Source organism: Vulpes vulpes, chromosome 4 (assembly GCF_048418805.1).
Source record: "Vulpes vulpes isolate BD-2025 chromosome 4, VulVul3, whole genome shotgun sequence".
Classification (NCBI taxonomy): Eukaryota; Metazoa; Chordata; class Mammalia; order Carnivora; family Canidae; genus Vulpes; species Vulpes vulpes.
In genome coordinates, this window is record NC_132783.1 from 96,085,569 (window position 1) to 96,105,571 (window position 20,003).

Here is a 20,003-nt window from a genome sequence, read left to right on the forward strand (position 1 = left end):
AGTGCTAATTCCAAAGCCCATGTTCTTTCTTTCTCACCCCACTGTCTCTTGAAACAACTGGATAGCATCCATAATAAAGGTCATTTAAACAAACACCTTTCATATGGAGGGAAAGAATGGATTAATGAATATTTTATATAAAGCAAAATCTCACTGAGCCAGGTTATTAGAATTCTTTGAGAAGTGAACTATATAGGGAGATAAAGGGTGACGTTCACAAAAAGCCTTTGTCAAATTTCCATCCCAAAGCCTATTAATAAAATTGATTCATTATAGAATTGGGCAGAGGTGGGTGTTGAGTGGGAGGGAGTCTATTTTTGCATGGATAGAGAACTGGCTTCTAGAGACAAGAAAGAGAGGGTGGGGATAAATGGATGCTTTTTCAAATGAAGAACTAGGGTTCCCCAAGAATTGGTGCTGAGTTTGGTCTTATATAACACTTGAGGCACATGCATTGAGTGCCCAGTGTGTGCAGTTCTTGCAGTAAGTATGGGGGATAGCCCCCCAAAAAACAGACTTAGCTCTTCTCCTGGAGAAGCCCAAAGAGAGAAGTACTCAGTGATATCTCCAAGTTTTCAGAGGACAGGAAGCTCTGGAGAGGTTGAAATGCTAAGACATTGGAGATAAAACTGAAGAAGATGGCCAGGGAAAAGGACAGAGCCCCCATGCAGCAATCAGAAGACTTGAGCTCTAGGACCAGTTCTGTCACTGACTTGCTGTGTGACACTGGTCAAGGTCCTTCCCTTTTCGGGTCCCAGTTTTCCCTCCTATACAAGGAAGGAATTGGACTAGATGCTCTGTAAGGGTGTGGTTTTCTGGATGGAGGACAAGGATATGAAATAGAACCTGGTTATGAGAAAGTCTTTATTTCTTGTGGCAAAAATGTCTCCTTCTGTCCCTGCACTGAGATGGGGGACACTCTCCCTCTGTCTCTCTCATTTGTGAAGAATGAGGATGAGGCAGAGAGCCATGAGGTCTGTGGTGCTGGGGCTCAGAGCCCAGCCTGGAATCCCTCAGTGGCATTCATTGCAAGTGACTCAGCATCATAAATAGCTCCCATCTGGATGAGCAACGATATCTATAGCGATCAAGCGATCTCTATATCCACACACACTCTCTCTGTGCAAATATGTGGCTCACTGTATGCTAAATACGAGGTGGCCTGGAGACGTTCCTCCTCTTAAAAGACTATTTGGTATGAAACTCAAGACTGTTTATTTAAAGAAACAAGTTTACAACTATGCACATTGGATTACTGGTAGTGGGTGGTGGGGAAGAGGCGATGTGGATGAAGGGACTCTGGGTGTGATCCAAGCTTGGGGGCCATCTGACAGAGGGGCTGAGGCCAACCACTCCACCTTCATCCTCTGTCTGCAGCAGGAGGGGTAATGGACACCCATTTGAGATGTTTGGGATGCTGGGGTGAGGGTGCAGGCTGGGGGGTGGGTAGTGTTGAGCTCATCAGCGCAGGAAGCCACAGTTAGCAGAAAGAATATAGGAACTGGGGTGACAGGAGAGCCAGGTTCCAGCCTTGTTCTGCCCTGCCATTGATCTTGAGCAGCTCACTAATTCACTCATTCATTCTTAAAGCATATACCAAGCACAGACAACATGCACAGGCCACATATTGGGATACAGTCAAGAAAATGTAGGTGAGAATTCAGGCTTAGCCACCTGCCAGCTGTAAATGCTGTCCCCTCTCTGTGCCTCAGCTTCCTTATCTGTAAACTGGGGACAATACTCCCAAAGGTCTAATGCACAAGAAAGTGCCTCTCTGCTGTAAATGGCTCTGACGATGCAAGCTAGCACCATTCCACCACATTGCCCCGTTGATCCAACCCCTTTCTACTTAGAAGTGTTCTTGGTGATCACAGAGGGGAAATGTCATCATGACCCCCTCCAGTAGGGCCCCAGGAGCGGAGGCCCTGAACACCACCCATGGGCATGACCCTGGGAAGTACCCTTACCTTTGCTTCTTGGCTGAGCTGAGATATAGGAGCCTTCAGTCAACGAGCAGAGCAGGTGGCATGCCAGAAATGTACAGCTTCCTGGAGCAGGAGAGAGGGTGCTAAGGGTGAGAAGAGAGGACTTCTGAGGTAGCTGGCTTTCTGAAAGGGCACTGAACCCCAGACTCCACTGAGGACATGCCCTTGCTTCTCCTAAGGCCACCACTGATCCCCTGGGTTCCAGCAAAGGACTGGGCAAGATGGGACCCTACCTGGCATCAGACCCAACCCCTGGCCCCACCTCACCTACTCCCCTGACACCAGTTACCCATCTTGGGCACTGGCTCAGGCAATGCTTGTATGGTATCCCTGACCACACTGCTTTCTGGTTTAAATGTGATTTCTGATCCATGTCAATGGATGGGGTTTACTGTCAGTCATATCTGGGTTTGAATTCTAGCTTTGGGAAAATACATGACATCTCTCCAAGCCTCGGTGTCCTTATGTGTAAAATGGAACTGCAGACAGTGCTGACCTCATACATTCAGTGCCACATAAGCGCTTGTTGTAATCACTGTTGTCCTTGTTGACAAGGAATATCTGTGAAGATATCTATTACGTTGTAACCCCTCAAATTTTAGTTACCTTCCCTTGCTTTCCCCTGGGAGGAACCAAACATTCCGTAAAAGGCAAGGGCAGGTTCCATGACATTTCCAGAGCCTTGCATGAGTCGACTGAACAGTGCTCTGCAAGGTTGCTAGGTTTGCCTTCTCAGAGTTAGGGTTACTGAGGTTGATGCTCTCCCATTTTACAGAGGAGCACACAGGTGCAGAGAGGGGAGGTCATCTGCTCTGCTTCCCCTGGGGGTTAGTGTGGGGCCAGGCAAGAGCCCACAGTCCCCACTCTAGGCCATCCCCCCTCCAGAGCCCCACAATCAGGGCCTCTCCTGGCTGGATGCTAAAGCTCCAGCAACCGCAGGCACCTGTGTACAACATGGTGCCATGTCCTCCACTGTTTTCCCTCCCTCCTTTAACCACAGTCCTGCTGTGACTCATAGAAGGGAACATTCTTGTATCATTTCCAGAAATGGGAACCGAGGATGTGCCCGGGATACAGTACGGGTGAAGCACGGATTCCAACCAATCAGCTGACCCTAGCGCCTTCCTTGGACTGGTGGTCTTCTGGGACAATCCTGGGAACACGGCACCTAACATCTCGGTCTCCACAGCTCCAAGGCACTCTTACCTCCTCCTACAATCTCCTCCTGTCCCAGTCCCACCACTAGACTAGGAGCTGAGTGAGGAAGGGCCCCGCCGATTCCCCAGAGCCCGGCACTTAGCAGGACTTGATAAATATCTGTTGGGTGAGTGAATGAATGAGTAAATAGTGGCTGAATGACTGTCAGGCTGTGTTCGAAATGCTGGCGACACCGCAGGGAAAAGGGCAAGTATGCTCTGGCTCTCAGGATCCTGATAATATTTGAATTGGAAACTAGTGACTAGATTAGAAACCGGGCAGCTGTGACTGTTCTCTGACTGGCTGGGTGGGGAAGTGGGGAGGGAGTGTTTGCCAGCCTGCTGACTGCCCACGGAGCACCTTGGAGCAAAAGGTGGCCTCCCTGGCCTCTGGCAGAGCCATCTGTGCTCCGGGTGGGGAGGCTGACCTGTAAGGAGGCCAGGAAAGAAAGGTGGTGCAATTATGTATTTAACGTCTACCTGCTGCTGAGTCCCCAACAGCTAGCACACTGCCTGACACAGAGTAGGTACTTCAACTTTTGTTCAGTGAATAAAGCCATTTGTTCAAAGGGGCAGGCAGAGTGTGTCAGGATGACTCAGGTCTAAGGGCTTGTGGGGATCCAGAGTGCTAAGGATTGGAATTATTATGACATACACTTGAATGGGGCTTCACTGTTCTCCGAGCCCATTCACACGGCAGTTATTGTTCTCCGGTGCAGGTGAGGGGTACACTGAGAACACGTCAGGTGAGCATGCTGGGTTGGGTGCTCGTGGTATTGACATAAACAACAGGGCGACAGCAGCAGCACTTTCAGTGTCTCTGTGATGGGCCAAGCCCTTCACATCCACAAGCGTGAATGCTCCCATTTGCCTGGCAAGGCCAAGGTCACAATCCCCATCACACAGAGGAGGGTACAGAGACTCAAGAGAAGTCCTGATCTTGCACAGTTGGAACCTGGGTCTCACTCTAGGAGTGAGACGTAAAAAGCCCACAGTCTAACGGGGACACAAACAGGAAAGCAGAGAGTTAAAATACAGCGTGACATCCCCCTAAATGCACGTTTGTCAGAGGTGCCACACTGCCAGGAGGTATCAGGGGAGGGCTTCCCTGAGAAGGTGAGTCTTGAGCTGAGGCTCAGAGGACAGAGGAGCAGGAAGAGCTTTCCAGGTTAGAGGGAGCAGCATCTGCAAAGGTGTGGAGGAAGCATGGTCTCACTTGGAGGAATTTCGTTTGGCCAGATTCTTGGGGAGAAAGATGAGGGTGGAAGTTTTTGGGGCAGGTTATAAGGAGCTATATTGGGGCGCGGGCTTCACCCAGAGGATGATGGAGAGCCACTGCAGGGCTCAGCCTTGTGCTCTAGGGAGCTCCTTCCTGGGGCAGGGGCAGGAGTGGGGGAATGGAAGGATTGGTAGCAGGACTTGTGCTTGATGAGGTCTGGGCTAGAGGGAGAATCGGACTCTGCCTGGCTTGGGTGGTGCATGGAGATGGAGGGTCTGTGAAAATCAACTCTCCCATTGGCTGATCCGCCCTGTGGAATTGGAGGTCCTCCCCAACCCTCAAGAAGGTTGTGGCAGGTCCTAGTCTCTGTCCCAGGCCCAGCCCCAGCCCCAGCCCCAGCCCCAGCCAAGCCCTCCTCTGCCACTTGACTGCTCCCAAACTGTGTCCTAGCAACCTCACAGCCCTCACCTTGGCAACGAGGGCTTCTGCACTCTCTTCCAGATAGACCTGGAAAGGAAGGTGGGGCTGGAATGCCACCGGTCCACTAGACCTACTCAGGGAACCAGCCTGGGGCACCCCCACCGCACAGCCCCACAGTCCGGGGTTCATGAGGCAGAGGCTGGCTAATCAGATGCAGGACATGGGTGTGGACTCAGGATAGGACTCTGGACTTGCAGCCTGGTGAGGTGGCTTTTGACCCCTGGGCTGCCACTCTGAGTGACCTTGGATGAGCCTCTTCCCCTCCCTGGGCCACAGGTTTTTCTTCTGTACAATAAGGAGATTGAACAACACCATCTCTAGAGTCTAATATTATCTTATTCCATTTCTGACCTTTCCCCATGGTTACTGGTTGGATGCTCTGTTGCTGGCACAGATTTTAGTGTCAGATTCTGGGGGTTTAAATCCTGGTTTGCAGGGCGCCTGGGTGGCTCAGTAAGTTAAGCATCCAACTCTTGGTTTCAGCTCAGGTCATGATTTCAGGGTCATGAGATCAAGCCCTGAGTGGGGCTCTATGCTCCACCAGCCCTCTATTTCTCTCCCTCTCTGTCCCCCCTGCTCCTTGCCCCCTGCTCCTGTTTTCTCTCTCTCTCTAAAATAAATTAATTTAAAAAAAATCCTGGTTTACTTGGCCAAATCACTCTACCTCTCTGAGCCTAGATTTTTTTTCCCTCTGTAAAATGAATATATTTTATGGTATCGTGCCCAAGAGGTTATGAGAAGAGTCAATTGAAATGGTATAAATGAAAATATAAGTGGCAAGGAACTATGCAAACGTGACCTATTTCATCACATGGGCTGTGCTCAGTAAGCATTTACTGAACCCCCTCCACCTCTCCCACAACCAGCAAGCATTTACTGAACACCTACTGTGTGCCAAGCATTGTGCTAAGGTTTTACTCATATTATGTGATTTCATCTTCACCACAACCATGTAAGGTATTTGCTATTATTCCCATTTTCCAGATGAACAAGGGAAGGCTGATATGGTTCTGTATAGAAGGAGCTCAGCTTTAAAACTTGACCACTTAATATTTAATGAGGTGCTCACCTCAGATTCCTTCTCTCTATTGCTCAAGTTTTTCCCCTTGCCCGAAGTCAGGATCTCCTTCAGGGTTTGGTGGGTGGGCAAAGGGGCAGTACTATCATTTGTTTATTGAGCATCTTCAAAGTCCAAGAATTGAGCAGCGTCTCAGGCTTTTCCGTGCATGCCAATCCCTGGTGGGAGAGGGGGGTTGGGTGGGTCTGAGATGCAGCTGAGATTCTGCTTTTCTAATGAGTTCCTAGGAGATGCTGATGCTGCTGGTCCAGGGACCACACTTCCAGCAGCCAGGTGCTGGAGGACTTCAAATATTATCTTATTGAATTCTGGGTGCTAGGTCTTTTTAGCTCTGGGGTTACAGGTGGGGACACTGAGGCTTGAGAGGCAATGTACCTCACTCAGGGTCCCATAGCATACAAGGGGTGATTTCGAACTTAGGTCTGCTTGGGAGTACGTGGTGCCAGGGATTGCATGCCAGGTGTTACCTCCTGGCTGTGAGGTCCCTGCTTAGGCTTCTGTCTCCACAGCCAAGGCAGAGGGTGGTCCCTGAGGCACCTACTGGGAATTGTTTCGTACTGTTTGTCATGAGCAGACCAGTTTTGGGTTCTGGCTTCCAGTGAGAACATTGCCCTGGCCCAGGAAGTGTCCCTGTAGTTGAGTGAACATCTCAGAATCAGGATTAGATTCTGCGCATGTATGACTCACCCCATGTGTCTTACCCTCAACCTGGCCCTTTTGGAATCCTGTCCTTATTTGAAAATTTTATTTATGTTTATTTTTAAAAATACTATGTTTGTTTATTTGAGAGAGAGAGAGACAGAGACAGAGACAGAGGAGAGCAGGGGGAGGGGGAGAGGCAGAGCGAGAGGGAGAAGCAGACTCCCTGTTGAGTAGGGAGCCTGGACTCAATCTTGGGACTCCAAGATCATGACCTTGGAGCCAAAGGCAGATGCTTAACCAGTTGAGCCACCAAAGGCAGGTGCCCCTTTCTTTGAAAATTGTAATGTTTCATTCATCATGGATTTTGGGGGCACTAATTTTGTTTTTAAAAAATATTGCACCAGATGTTATTCATTTTGGTGACTGAGCTTTTTAACATCCCTTTACATTTTGTACCTGAGACAGGTGCCTCTCTCCCTTGCCTCATCCCAGTTCTGGCCAGCCCTATGTTTCTCCCGCCCCCTCCTGCCTCATGGCATTAGGATGCTGCCTGCAAGGCGCTGCGGTGCCCACCCAGCAGCCAGCCAGCCGATGCATTTATTTCTCAGCAGGGGAATCCATCACTTTGCTTGCCTTTTGGCTGACCTGCTCTAGAGATGGAAGCAGGAACTGTGGGCCTAATGGGGGTCCGGGTGATCCCTCTGATGTGGGCTTTGCTCCATCAGGCCCCTTACCAGTGAGAAGAGGAAGCGAAGTGACTTCACTGCAGTTTAGATTATGCCACCCCTCTGCTTCACCCAGTCTTTAAGGCCCTGCCTGCTCCAGCTCTCTGCCCTTATCTCTACCACCCGCTTCCTCTCTTCCTCAGCTTCCTACCTCAGCACGGTCTGCCTCGACACTTGTCCCATGGCCAGCAGCTTCTCCCTGTCTAGATGTCAGCTTCAGTGCCTGTTCCTTAAATCCCTATCTGTCTTACACCAACAGCTCCTGCCTCCTTGATACATCCTCTCCTATTTCCTTCCTAGCACCTTTATGACTTCGTGAAATTATTTTATTGCTTTTCTGTCTCCACTCTAGAATGTGAACTCAGGGAAAGCACGGACCTTATCCTGTCTATCTTATTCTTCATTGGCTTTTCAGCTCTCAGATAGTTATTGGCCAATCATGGGTGTTCAGTGAGTATTGAGGAATCAGTGAACCATACCCTGGGCTTCAGTTTCCAGCTCTCTGAAATGGAATTGCAACCTGAACCCAGCACGGTCAGAATCAAAAGTAAAATGACCCAGTTTGGGGCCAGCAGTATTATCCCTCTTGTTTAGCTGATGAACTTGAAGCTCGGAGAAATATGGGACTTGTCCAAAGTCACCGGCCAAGAAATGAAGGGGCTGGGGCTCTCTCCAGTTTGGAGAAGTGCCTGGCCCCACACCTTGCCCAGAGCAGGAGTCCAGGAATGGGATAGCTAGATCTGAGTTCCTCCGAGTCTCTTGCCATCTGCTGCTTGAACTGCAAGACCCTCCTTTGCCTGCCAGGCTGTCACAGCTTCCTGACGATTCAGAGATGAGAATTCTAATGGCTGTTTTCTTGTGGAACACAAAGGCCTGCCTCTTGCAAATGTAGAGATACATTTTCTCCGCATTGGCAATCACTACGCTGGATGTCTGGGGAAAGCTTTTCATCTGCCAAGCACTTCACCAAGATTAACTTCTGAACCTGTGCAGCAATGCTTGTTGCAGCTTGAGTGGGTGTCTGGGGCAGTGTGGGCAGCAGTATCTTCAGTCACAGGGGGAGTGGGGGTTTAGAGGGCATGAGGCCCCCAAGTCAATATCACTAGGAGTTTGGTCAGTTTTCCTGAGGGCAGTTTCTCCACTGTTGGAAATACACTGACCTTGAGGATTCAAGGTTTCTGATCTTCCTTGCATGATGTAGTCATTGGTTTAGCAAATCCTGAGAATTTCCTAGGCACCCTTCTACTCCTAAGGATGCAATGGGGGAACAAAAGATATACTGCCCTACCCTTCCTACAATATTGAAGCAGTAGGGGGACCAATGACAGTGTTCCACCCGTAACTGGCTGTGTGACTGTGGGTAGGTCCCTCTCCCTCTCCAGGCCTTTGGGTTTAAGCTTACTCTCCTCCCCTGGTTCTCCTGCTTCAAGGCCTCTGATGGCCCCTTGTTGCTCACAGAGAAGATGAGCATCTCTGGCTTGGTCTTCAAGGTCCCTCAGAGTTGGGCTCTATCTACTTGACCTTTCCCAGCATAGGTTCCTGCTCTCCCACTTCCATTCACTCCATTTTTATTTACCAACACACATAACAGCACTGTCTAAGTGCTTGCCAGGCACTGTCTGAGGGCTTCACAAAATTTAACTTCCTTGATCCTCACAGAACTCCCTTAAAATAAATATTGGGATTCTCGTCATCCCCACTTTCAAGATGAGGACCCTGAGACACGGAGAAGTAAGCAACTTGTGTTAAGTCCATACAGCTATGAAATGGTGTGGCTGGGATTTGAACCCCGGCAGCCTGGCCACCAGCTCATGCCCTCTGTCCTTGGTACCAGCCCTGCTCTCTCCTTTCCTAGCTGTGCTCCAACAGCCATTGTCCACTTCCACAAAGTCCTCCCTGATACCTCCCAGGTTCAGTGAGTTCTTAGCTCTGTGTTCCCACAATGCCTTGCACATCCCTCCCCATGGCAGCCCTTCCCCCAGGGCTCTGCTATTCTGGTTCCTCTGCTGGGTGCTGAACACTTCAATGGTTGCTGAGCACCTCAGTGGGTGAAGCTGTGTCTCACCCTCTCTGCTTGCTCTTTGCCTAGCCCAGCAGGTTCACATCATCCATTCTCCATGCAGTAACCAGAGGCATCTTTTTAAAGCAAAATCAGTTTATATCACTCTCCTGCTTAAAATCATCCAGTGACAATCCATTGCATTTAGAATAAAATCCCAAATCTTGACCCTGGCATAGAAGGCTCTGTGTGAGGGACTGGTCTCTGTCCCCTCTCCACCCTCATTTGCTGCCACTCTTCCCCTTGCTTCCTGCTCCAGCCACACCGGTCTTTTCTTGTCTGTCCCCAAAGAGACCAGGCTCACATTTAGGGCCTCTTCCAGAGCTATTTCCTTTGCTGGGGTGTTTGGCCCCACATCCTCACATGACTGACTTCTTGTTATTTGGGCTTGAGTTTCACGTAGCCATTTCAGATAGACCCTTCCTATCTATCTGTTTGCTTAAATGTTTTTTATTAATTTTTAAATTGTTATTAACAATTATGTCTACTGCAAGTCTGTAAGTCCCATGGGAACAGGCATGTGAGGTGTCTTGTTCATACCTAGAACCATGCCTGACCCAGAACAGCCACTCAATGAGTAAATGTTGGAAGAGGAATAAATGCTCGCTAAGGTCCCTTTGGAATCTTACCTATTGCAATTCAACTAGGCCCGGATAATATAATGTAATACAGCCTTCCCCTTCTATCTGAAAGTAGAGTGTTCTTATGAAACCTTTTGTAAACCGAAATGGTGTAAAGCAAAGAAGCAATCACCCTTTTGTAAAAGTGAAATCCTCTTCAAATTTCTTTTGGTAAAAAAAAAAAAAAAATTTCTTTTGGTTAGCAAAGACGAGTACTAATGTAGGTTCCACAAAAGTGATATGACATAATGCAAACTTGTAGCTAGCAGGGAAAACATGGATAATCTTAATAAAATAAAATATAATTTAATAATATAATGTATGTAATATATCCGAATTGGTCTCACCTCAGGCTAAAAGCTGGGATAATTTCACAAACTGAAATTTACTATCTTTATCACCTTCCTACAGCTTGGCCTACAGTCATACTCCAGAAGTGAGACAATTTTATTGACCATTCTCTGCTGACTTCTCTTCACCAGAGATGCTTAGAACTCCTTATGTGTGCTTTAATTTGCCCACCTAAGACTCGGACTTGTGAGATACTGCCTTCTCCATTTGCAGGCAGGGACGTCCCTGAAAAGCAAAATGCTGACTTGTGAAGTGCCCAGAGCCCGATGGGAGCACACATACCTGTCACAGTCATCACATTTCATCAGTAACAGGAGAGACTTCATGCTCCAGAAAGGCACAAGAACTCTGAGTTGTGCCAGAACCTGGGCCAAACACTATTTGTACCTCAGAGTCTGTAGCTGAGAGAGATGTGCAGCCCAATTCAGGGCAAATGGAAAAAGAGAGGCTTAATATTCATCATTCAAGCAGGATGGGCAAAACTGTACAGAAATGAGGTCTGGGTGTCTGACTGAAGAAATTTGTTAATGAGAACCAAGTGATGAGACAGGAGATGCACATAGTGGCCAGAATATAGGTACCACTGTCATAGACATTCTTCAGAAGGATATGGAAGGGAAACATGTCAAGGTGTCTCAAAGACCAACTACCATACATTGCCATCCTCTGAGAACCAGGAAGGACATTTCTTGTCCTACTTCCCTCTCTTCCTTCCAGCTCTTTGAGCTTGGGAAGGAAATGGCATCCCAAGCTTATGGCTTGAAAAACTCTAAGACCTAATCTTCCAGGCAGAATGGTGAACTGACAAGAACTCTCTCTTGATTATGAGTTCAAAGCTCTTGTCTCTGGTCTCAGCACTGTAGAACTTTGTGTAAATTCCTCTCTATTTCTGACTCTTCCTCATCTATAAAATGTGGCTGTTGGGTTTGATGATTTTCAAATCAGAGACTTCCATGACTTCAAGCCTTCTGTTCTCATAACATTATGGTTCAGATTAGTTTGAAAGGGAAGCTCTTACTTTTGTCTTTTTCTTTATTAAGGGGCTCAATTTGTCTTTGGGTCAGCCATGAAAATAGTTACTGGTCTCTAGCCACAGTGTAGATAGTGGAGATAAACAATTCTGGCTTGGTAAAATCTGTTGAGGCTGATGACCCTCCATTTTTTCTGAACTAGTTTCTCTAATGCACATGGCTCATCACCATAGAGTGGACCTCTCTCAAAACCTGCCGCTAAGCACAGGAACAGTTAGAACAGATTGTGGAAGGAAAGCCATAGCTTGAGTTAGAGACTTCCAAGGTAGAACAACATTTGAATGGCAGGGTGTTGTTGTTGATGTTAAAATCTTTCTGCACTAAATGATATGATGTCTTGGGTTTGCTTCAAAATAAGCTCTGTGTGTATGTGTGTGTGTGTGAGTGTGATCAGAGTGGGTGTGGGTATAGATGAAACAAAATCGGCCAACTGTTGAAGCTTGATGATGGATACGTGGGGGTTTATTATACTATTCTTTCTATTTTTTAAAATACGGTTGAAATATTTCATCACAGAAGGCCCTTGGGGGACTGGCTACAGCTTTCCTCTCTACTCTCATTTCACAGTCCCCATCCCGAGGACTCTCCAGCACATTGGCATCACCCTGGTGGCTCTGATCTCACATCTCCTGGCCTTTACACACAGTTCCATCTGTTTGAGATACCTTTCCCCTTGTCTCCCCACAGCTCATCATTCCTGCCTCTGAGATCCCATTGCCATGTGTACTCACCTTAATTATAGCACTTATCTCATCCTATTGCAACTGATTTCTTTTCTGCTTCCTCTGCTGGTCTATGCCCTCCCCAGGACACTTCTCTGTTTCCCCAGTGCACAGCCAGTGCATATAAGAGATCTTCAGTGCATGTTTACAGAGGGACTAGTAGCAGAAACGGTAGCTCGTTTTTTTTTTTTTTTTTTTTTTGAGTACTTTTTGTGTACCAGGCACTGCCCTAAGCTCATTATATAGGCATTTCATTAAATCCTCACCACAGGTGGGTATCTTAACCTGGCCTTTCAGAAGGTCAGTCTCGTAAGGTTACCTGCTAGTAAGTGACAGAGCTCAGATTTTGGACTCAGAATGGAAAAAGCTCGGCTCTTCTGTCTGCATCTGGGGTTTTGAAAAGGCTTCTCCGTGAATGTTACACAACAGGGGCAGGATTTGGGGGAGCTTGAGCTTTAGGCCCATTTCTGCTACTAAGTGGCTGAGTGACCTTGGGCAACTCACCTCAGCCCTCTACGCCAACTCTGGATTCTCCTTGTCTCTGGTAGAGACTACCAGTGATGGAGAGGGTCACCGAGGCAAGGGCCCTCCGGGCTTGGGCTCGCACGGAAAAGGTTTCCTCTTACCCGTTTGGTTTCTGCCGCCCCGCCGAGCTGGCTTCCCAGTTTGGGGAGCTGCCCGTTTCTCATGCTCTTTCAACCTCTTTCCTTACTAACTGCAGCCTCCCGGAGCCAAGCCGCCATTCAGGACCTGGTGCCGGGGTCCCTCCCTTCCCCCTCTTTCCTCTCGGGCCTCACTTCGGAGGCGGGGGCGGAACCCTGGGCAGGAAGGAGGGGAAGCAAGTGGCTGCCCGGTTCCCGAGGCTTCCCCGCGGCTTCTCGGCCCCCTCCCCCCACGGAAACTCAGCCTCACACTTTCTAGGGATGTTCCGGGGACAGCCTGAGTCGGAGACTGCAGTTCGTCAGCCTCGGGCGTCGGTGTTGGGCTCTCCGAAGGGAGTCCGCGGTCCTGAGCGAGGGCGGAGGCGGGGGTCTGGGGGGCGGGGTGGGGGTGGGGTGGGGGTGGGGGTGGGGCGGGGCGGGGTGCGGTGGGGGTGGGGCGGGCGGCGCCTTCCCCCCTTCCAGCCTGGGCCCAGCCCGCCGCCCGGGAGCCCGGCGCCCCTCCGTGCCTGCCTCCCCTCCCACCCTCTTTCCGACTTCCAGCTGGGACCCGCCATTGCGCGGCCAGGCCTTGGCAAGCTGCAGACCCAAGCCGGAGCCTCGAGCCCGTGACTGCGCTCCCTCCGCCACTCGCCGCGGGCGCTGCCCCGGGGGAAGCCGACGTCCCCGGTCGGCGAAGCCGGAGGCCCCGGCGCCGCGGCGTTGTTCGCGGGGAGCGGGGAGCGGGCGGCCGGCAGGGGCTGCTGCCGCCGCGGTGCTGACGCGGGGAGCGGAGTCGCGGGGACTCGGGGCGGTCCTCGGAGGCCGTGGCGCTGAGCCCGGACCCCGGGACGGGGGTGCAGGGCCGACCCGGCCGCGGGAGCCGTCCCCGGGGTGTGCTGCAGCCAGGAGCCCGCGGCGCCCCCCGCCTCTCCCGGAGGGGCCGGAGGCGGCCGAGAGCTGCCGGAGAAGCGGGGCCTGCGGCCGGGGTCGCCGCGGCGAAGCTGCTCGAAGCTGCTCGAAGCTGCTCGAAGCTGCTGGGCGGAGGGCGGCGGCTGGGCGGCCGCGAGCGAGCGCGCGTTCTACGAACCTGTTGGAGGCTGCAGCTCCTCCGCGGCCGACGCGGGCGCCCGGACCGAGGTTCCGGCGCGCGTCCACCCCCTTCCGCACTCCTCCGCCGGGGCGCTGCCTCCTGCCTGGGCTAGCACCTGTGCTCGCGGGGGGCGCCCAGCCCTCTCGGCCCGCCCCGAGGTCCGCCGAGCCGCGGGGCACAAAGCCGAGAGGCCTCCCGCAGGGGCAGACCCGCTCCCAGGGAGACCCAGGCTTCCTGAGAGAGGAGGCGGGGGCTAGCGACGGGGACGAGAGAGGGCGCCAGCCGCGAAACCTGCAGGGAGACGGGGGGAGCTCCCCATAGACTCAGTTCTGCCCTGAAGTTTGGGAGCATGGGGCCCTGTTACCTGGAGGACAGAGGGCAGCCTGCCCTGGGAGTCTACCCTACCCGCCCCCTCCCGCATTTCCGTGACCAAGAGGCAAACGCAGGTCGCGTACTCGCTCGGTCGCAGTACCTCTAGCGAGTGCCTCTGATCTCTCCCTCCAGGCAATCCTCTACCTACCCCGTCCTAGAGAGAGCTTGCCAAAGCTTCCGCATATACAGTGCATCAGAAATAAGATGCAGACTCTCTGGTGTGGCACTGAAGGTCCTTCTCCAGCAAGATCCAGGGCCTCCTTTCTAGGTGTGTTCCCACCGGAACAGATAACCACTCATTCTGAACAGGTTCACCCCAGTGCCTTAGCATCTGCTGCTCCCTTTGACTGGAACATTCTTTCCCCTTACTGCTTACACTTTATTTGCAAGTTAAAGTGTCCTCTTTCTCAGTGAGAACTTCCTGATCCCTAAGGCACAATCACTCCCTCCTTAAGCTCCCTTAGCCTTTATATCCCTCTAGGAGACTTCTTATCATTTTGTATTAAAATTACTTATGCATCTATATTCTCAGTTACCAGGCTCATAAAAACTGGTTCCATATTTTATTTTTTCTTTGTATCTCCATCTCCTGACACAATGACTGACACACAAGAGATGTTGAATTGTGTCTGCTGAATGTATGCACATATGAGAAGCGGAGGTCGAAGTAACTTCCTTGCCCTTGATTGTTCATTTGATTTCTCTCAATCTCTCTCTCTCTCCCGCTCTCATTCTCTCTTTCTCTCTTTTTCTCCATCTCTCTTTTAATCACAGCCTGTAAAACCTCACATGGTACCATTCCTGTTTACCCCTCCTGCCTCATCACCACCAACTCTCTCCTGACCCAATAATTCCACCTACAGTAACCTCCATTTTGTACCACTTTACTTAAAAAATTTGTTGTTGTTTCTCTGCTTGGAACCCTTTTAACCTTGATCTTCACATGGCTGAATCCTTCTTGTCTTTTGGATTTGGGCTCAACTGTCATCTGCTCAAAAGACCTTTGGCCCCTCTAGATAATGTTCGCTCCCCCAATTATGCTATAACATTTTCGACTTCATTTTTCTTAGTAATTATTATTCTCTGAAATTATTTTATTTACAGATTTAGATTTGCTTATTTATCATTGGCTTTCCCTCAAGTGGAATTACAACTCTACTGGGACAAGGATCATGTCTATCTGGCTTGCTGCAGTTTTCTCAGTGGCTGAGAGGAACTTAGCTCACACCAGGGCATCCATAGCCCCTCTCTCCCTGGAAAGGCTGGAGCTACTGTGAAGGTCAGGGTGGGATCTTCTATATGGTATAAATAGAATAAGCATGTTTGAGGAAAAAGGGTCATGCTGATATTCCATGGGATGAAAAAGAAGATGAATGGAGGGCCACAGATATGTGGCTATGAAATGACAGCCCCTTCTCACCCTGGATGGCATAACCATAATGACAACTTACCTCACAACACACAAAATACTTTCACAGCCATAATCTCATTTGGTATTCATAACAGCCTTACTTGGTAAGCATCATTTGCCCCAACACTGAAAATCTCTGAGGCCAGGCCCCAGGAGGCAGATGGACTTGACCAAGATCACTCAGCTTGCAAATGGTGATGCTATTCCCAGAACGGTGCTACGTGCAGGGCATCTAGAACTAAGGTATACCTCCTGCCTTCCAGGGCTTCACATCAGTAGGGGACACAGGCACATAAACAATGGATCATAATACAGTTTAATTCTCAAACCTGGAGATGGGTGGAGTGGGGAAGAAATGGATAGGCTCCCTAGATCAGAATAAAGAAAAATTCTTTCAATAACCATTACAATTTGTTCAGTACTTCCTAGGTGTCATGTACCATACTAAGTGTTTTACATACTTTGTCTCAACTGATCATTCCTGCTTAATTCTATTCCCACATATGGAGTTAACAGAACCTTAAGGAGGCTAAATAACCTGACCAAGGTCATGAGGCTGGTAAAGAGGTAAGCTTGGACTTAACCTGAGTTTGTTTGACTTGAGTCCTGAGTTCCTAGCCATTATGCACCCCAGATGAACTGAATCCCAATGACTGGTGAGCAGGGTTGGCTCAAGATTTGAAGATGATTCTTAAGTTATTCTGTTACATCTTAATCCCTACTGAGAAACACCGATATAGAGAGGATGCTTCAAAAGGAGAAGAGGGAGGGATGAACCTACCTCTGGGGAGGGTTTATGGGAGGTTGGGGTTAGATCTTGAGGGAGTAGGTGGGAATTTCCAGGCAGACAGTAGGTGAAGGGTATTTCAGACAGAGGAATATTCAAGGGCCTTGGGGTGTGGAAATAAAGGGACTGTTCGTGTTTTGGTGTGGTTGGAGTATAAGACTAATATAAGGGATAGGGACTGGGAAATGAGACTGGGATCCAGTTTGGAATTGGCTTATGCCTTTATCCTACAAGCAGCGGAGAGCCACGTGGGAAGGCAGGAACTCTGCTTTAACAACTGCCGTCATTACCTTGATCATCCTACAGTAACAACATTGGATCAGTCCTTTACAATCTGTAAAGTGCTTTCTTTCTAACAGAATTATCACTCTGGAGTGATGTGGATCTGAAGCTCCATGAAGGCATCATACCTGTGGGCTCATTGTTATTGTTCCCTAGCACCTACAATGACCCTGGAACAATGTAAGTGCTCAGGAAGTATTTGTTGACAAGGGAGAAATTGGAGGAGTCTAGTTTGGAGGCTACTACAATGATTCAAATAAGAGAGAAGTGATGAGAAGCACCAATTAAACCAAGAGTGCAGAATTCTTTGACTACTAACTCAAGAAAGTAAACACCTGTCGCCTTCTACCTCAGAGCACCTTGGGGAAGCTGGAATATAGCCCTCCAAAATGGTTGCTGAAATAATCACAACAATTTTCCTCTCCAACATACAGAAAAGCATATTGGCACCCAGGTGGCCAACACCCAGTCAAGCCAGGATTTCCTCTGTTGTACACACTTGATGTCTTTTGGCTCTTGGATTTTTGTCCTGATGATCTCTATTATGTGACAATAACATTATATGCCATCATTTGTTTCAGTGTTTTTAGGGGCAATCACCATGCTAATGAAATTCAGTCTTGGCTCAAGAACTAAAAATCCACCTTCTGTTTCTCCACCCCTCTGGGAAGTCCACACAGACCCTGATGTGGCTAACTTACAGACCGCTGCCTTGCATCAGGCTCCTTAACATATATTAACCCTATGAAGAGGGTATGACTCTTATCTGTACTTGACAGGTAAAGAAAAAAGAAGAGCCTTGCCCAAGGTTGCATGCTGACAGAGGCAGATTTAAATCTTGGCTGTTTGACTTGAGCCTGCAGGCTCCAACGTGATACCTGATCGCCTCCTGGATAAAATCTTCCCATTCTGTTTCCTTCCAGACCTGTGTAAGCCTGGAGAAATAATTTCATCTCATCTCTGACAGCCTCAGTTTCTTTTTCTATAAAATGAGGATTAAAAGTAACTACCAAGGAAAGTTGCTGGGGGAAGTAGATGAAGTCACAAATGAAGGCATCTAGTTGGTGCCGGTTCCTTTCCTGGTCTTCCTCACCTGGACCAGTGGTTCCACATCTGCCCAAACGCTTGGACCACAAACCCAGAGGTCGCTGTAGAATTCTTTCTTTCTCTCAGCATCCAATCCGTTAGCAGATCATTTAAGCTCTTCCACCAACATGCATTCCAACTTAATTTGCTTGTCTCCTCCACCCAATCCCTCTCCTCCACGGCATCATAATCTCCTTCCTGGACTACTATAAGTTTTTTAGAAGGTCTCTCTAGTTCCATTCTTGTTTCCCAAAGTGATTTTTAAAATATGTATCTTATACGGAAAAGAACGCAAATCATGTAGACAGTTTAATTAATTATCACACCATGAGCACAACTGTGCAATCAGCACCCGGATAGTGAAATGGAACATTATGAGTCCCCATCATGGCACCCCGGTTGTTGGCCCCTTACTCCTCCTCAAAGGTACTGCAGTTCTGACTTCTGACTCTACAGATGGATGCTATAGGCTTATGAAATCATACAGTGTGTATTCTTGTGTGTTTGGCTTCTTTTGCTTGATATCATGTTTGTGAGATTCATTCATGTTTCCTGTGTCAGTGTCTTACTTCTCATTACCGTGTAGTATTCCCCCATATGACTATATCTCAATTTATTGATGGATTTTTGGGTTGTTTCCAAATTTTATATAGATCTTTTGATATATATATATATATATATATATATATATATATATATATATATATATATAGTTTATTTTTATTGGATATATTCCTGGGAGTGGAATAAACGGGTAAAAGGTGCATATATTTAGCTTTATTAGACACTTTCAAACAGTTCTCCAAAGTGGGGCATACCAAGTTACACTCCCATAAACTGGATATGAGAGTTCTCCTTGCTCTCTTGCTCTACATCCTCACCAACACTTGGTATTGTCAATCTATTTTTACTTTTAGCCGTTCTATGTATGGAGCGAGTATGTAATGATTTTAATTTGAATTTACTTGATGGCCAATGAAGTACTTCTCAGCAGGTTTAATGACAATTTGGAGAACTTCTTTTGTGAAGTGCCTGTTAATGTTTTTTTTTTATTTTTTTATTTTTAATTTGTATTTCTTTAAAGATTTTATTTATTTATTCAAAGAGAGAGAGAGAGAGAGGCAGAGACACAGGCAGAGAGAGAAGCAGGCTCCATGCAGGGAGCCTGACGTGGGACTCTGGGACTCGATCCCAGGTCTCCAGGATCACACCCCAGGCTACAGGCGGCACTAAACTGCTGCACCACCCAGGCTGCCCCCCTGTTTATGTTTTTTTAAATCAATTCTTTTATTGTGATATCTGTTACTTTCTTATCGAGTTGTAGGAGTTCTTTGTATCCCCTGGGTAGGAATCCCTTGAAACTATATATATATATATATATGAAAGAGAGAAAGAGAGAGTGCACAAGTGGGCAAGTAGGGGAAGGGGCAGAGTGAGGGCAAAGGAGAGAATCTCAAGCAGACTCCCTGCTGAGTGGGGAGCCCAACATGTGGGGCTCAGTTCTGTGACCCTGAGCAGAAACCAAGAGTCAGATGTTCAGCCCACCATGCCACCTAGGTGCTGTGATACCATATGTGTTGCAAATATCTTCCCCCAGGCTGGGGCTTTCCCTTTCCCTTTGTTGTTAGTGTCATTTGATGAACAAAAGTTGCTAATTTTATCATAGTTCAATTTACCATTTTTTTCCTTTACAGTTAGTGCTTTTTGTGTTCTGTTTAAGAAATTTTTGTTTACCCAAGGTCAAGAAAACATTCTCCTCGTTACCTTTTAGAATCCTTATTGTTTTACCTTGTACCTTTAGATTTACAATCCACATAGAATGATTTTAGTGTGTGGTGTGAAAGATTAAATATATTTTTAAAAGATTTTATTTATTTATTCACAAGAGATACAGAGAGAGAGAGAGAGAGGGGCAGAGACATAGGCAGAGGGAGAAGGAGGCTCCATGCAGGGAGCCCGACGTGGGACTGGATCCTGGGACTCTGGGATCATGCCCTGGGCTGAAGGCAGGCGCTAAACCGCTTGAGCCACCCAGGTGTCCCAAGATTAAATATTTTTTGATCATATAGCTACTCTAATGACACAGCACCATTTATTGAAAGAAAAACCATCCCCCCTGCACTATTCTGCATGCTGTCTTTGTTATAAACCCTTTGTCCTTATTTGTTTGGGTCCAATGTGACTTTTAAAAGTATAAAACAGGGCAGCCCCAGTGGCTCAGTGGTT

The 20,003-nt window shown here is 48.3% G+C and overlaps 1 protein-coding gene across 8 annotated transcripts in view; it reads right to left on the reverse strand.

Moving 5' to 3' along the window:
• Nucleotides 1-20,003, reverse strand: part of CPLX2 (complexin 2) — a 203,937-nt gene that overhangs the window by 69,728 nt on the left and 114,206 nt on the right. Inside the window, exons 1-3 of one of the 8 annotated variants that reach the window (XM_072756557.1) lie at nt 14,360-14,376; nt 13,837-14,130; nt 1,968-2,048 (exon numbers count right to left, since the gene is read on the reverse strand). Coding sequence is in view for 1 of the 8 variants with exons in the window: in XM_026006776.2 (XP_025862561.2) it covers nt 1,968-2,068; nt 13,837-14,130; nt 14,360-14,394 (430 nt within the window). In the remaining 7 variants the exon portion in view is untranslated. Of the gene's footprint in view, nt 1-1,967; nt 2,069-13,836; nt 14,242-14,359; nt 14,659-20,003 lie in introns of those variants that run through there. The other 7 variants (XM_026006776.2, XM_072756558.1, XM_072756560.1 and 4 more) reach the window with 7 other exon arrangements.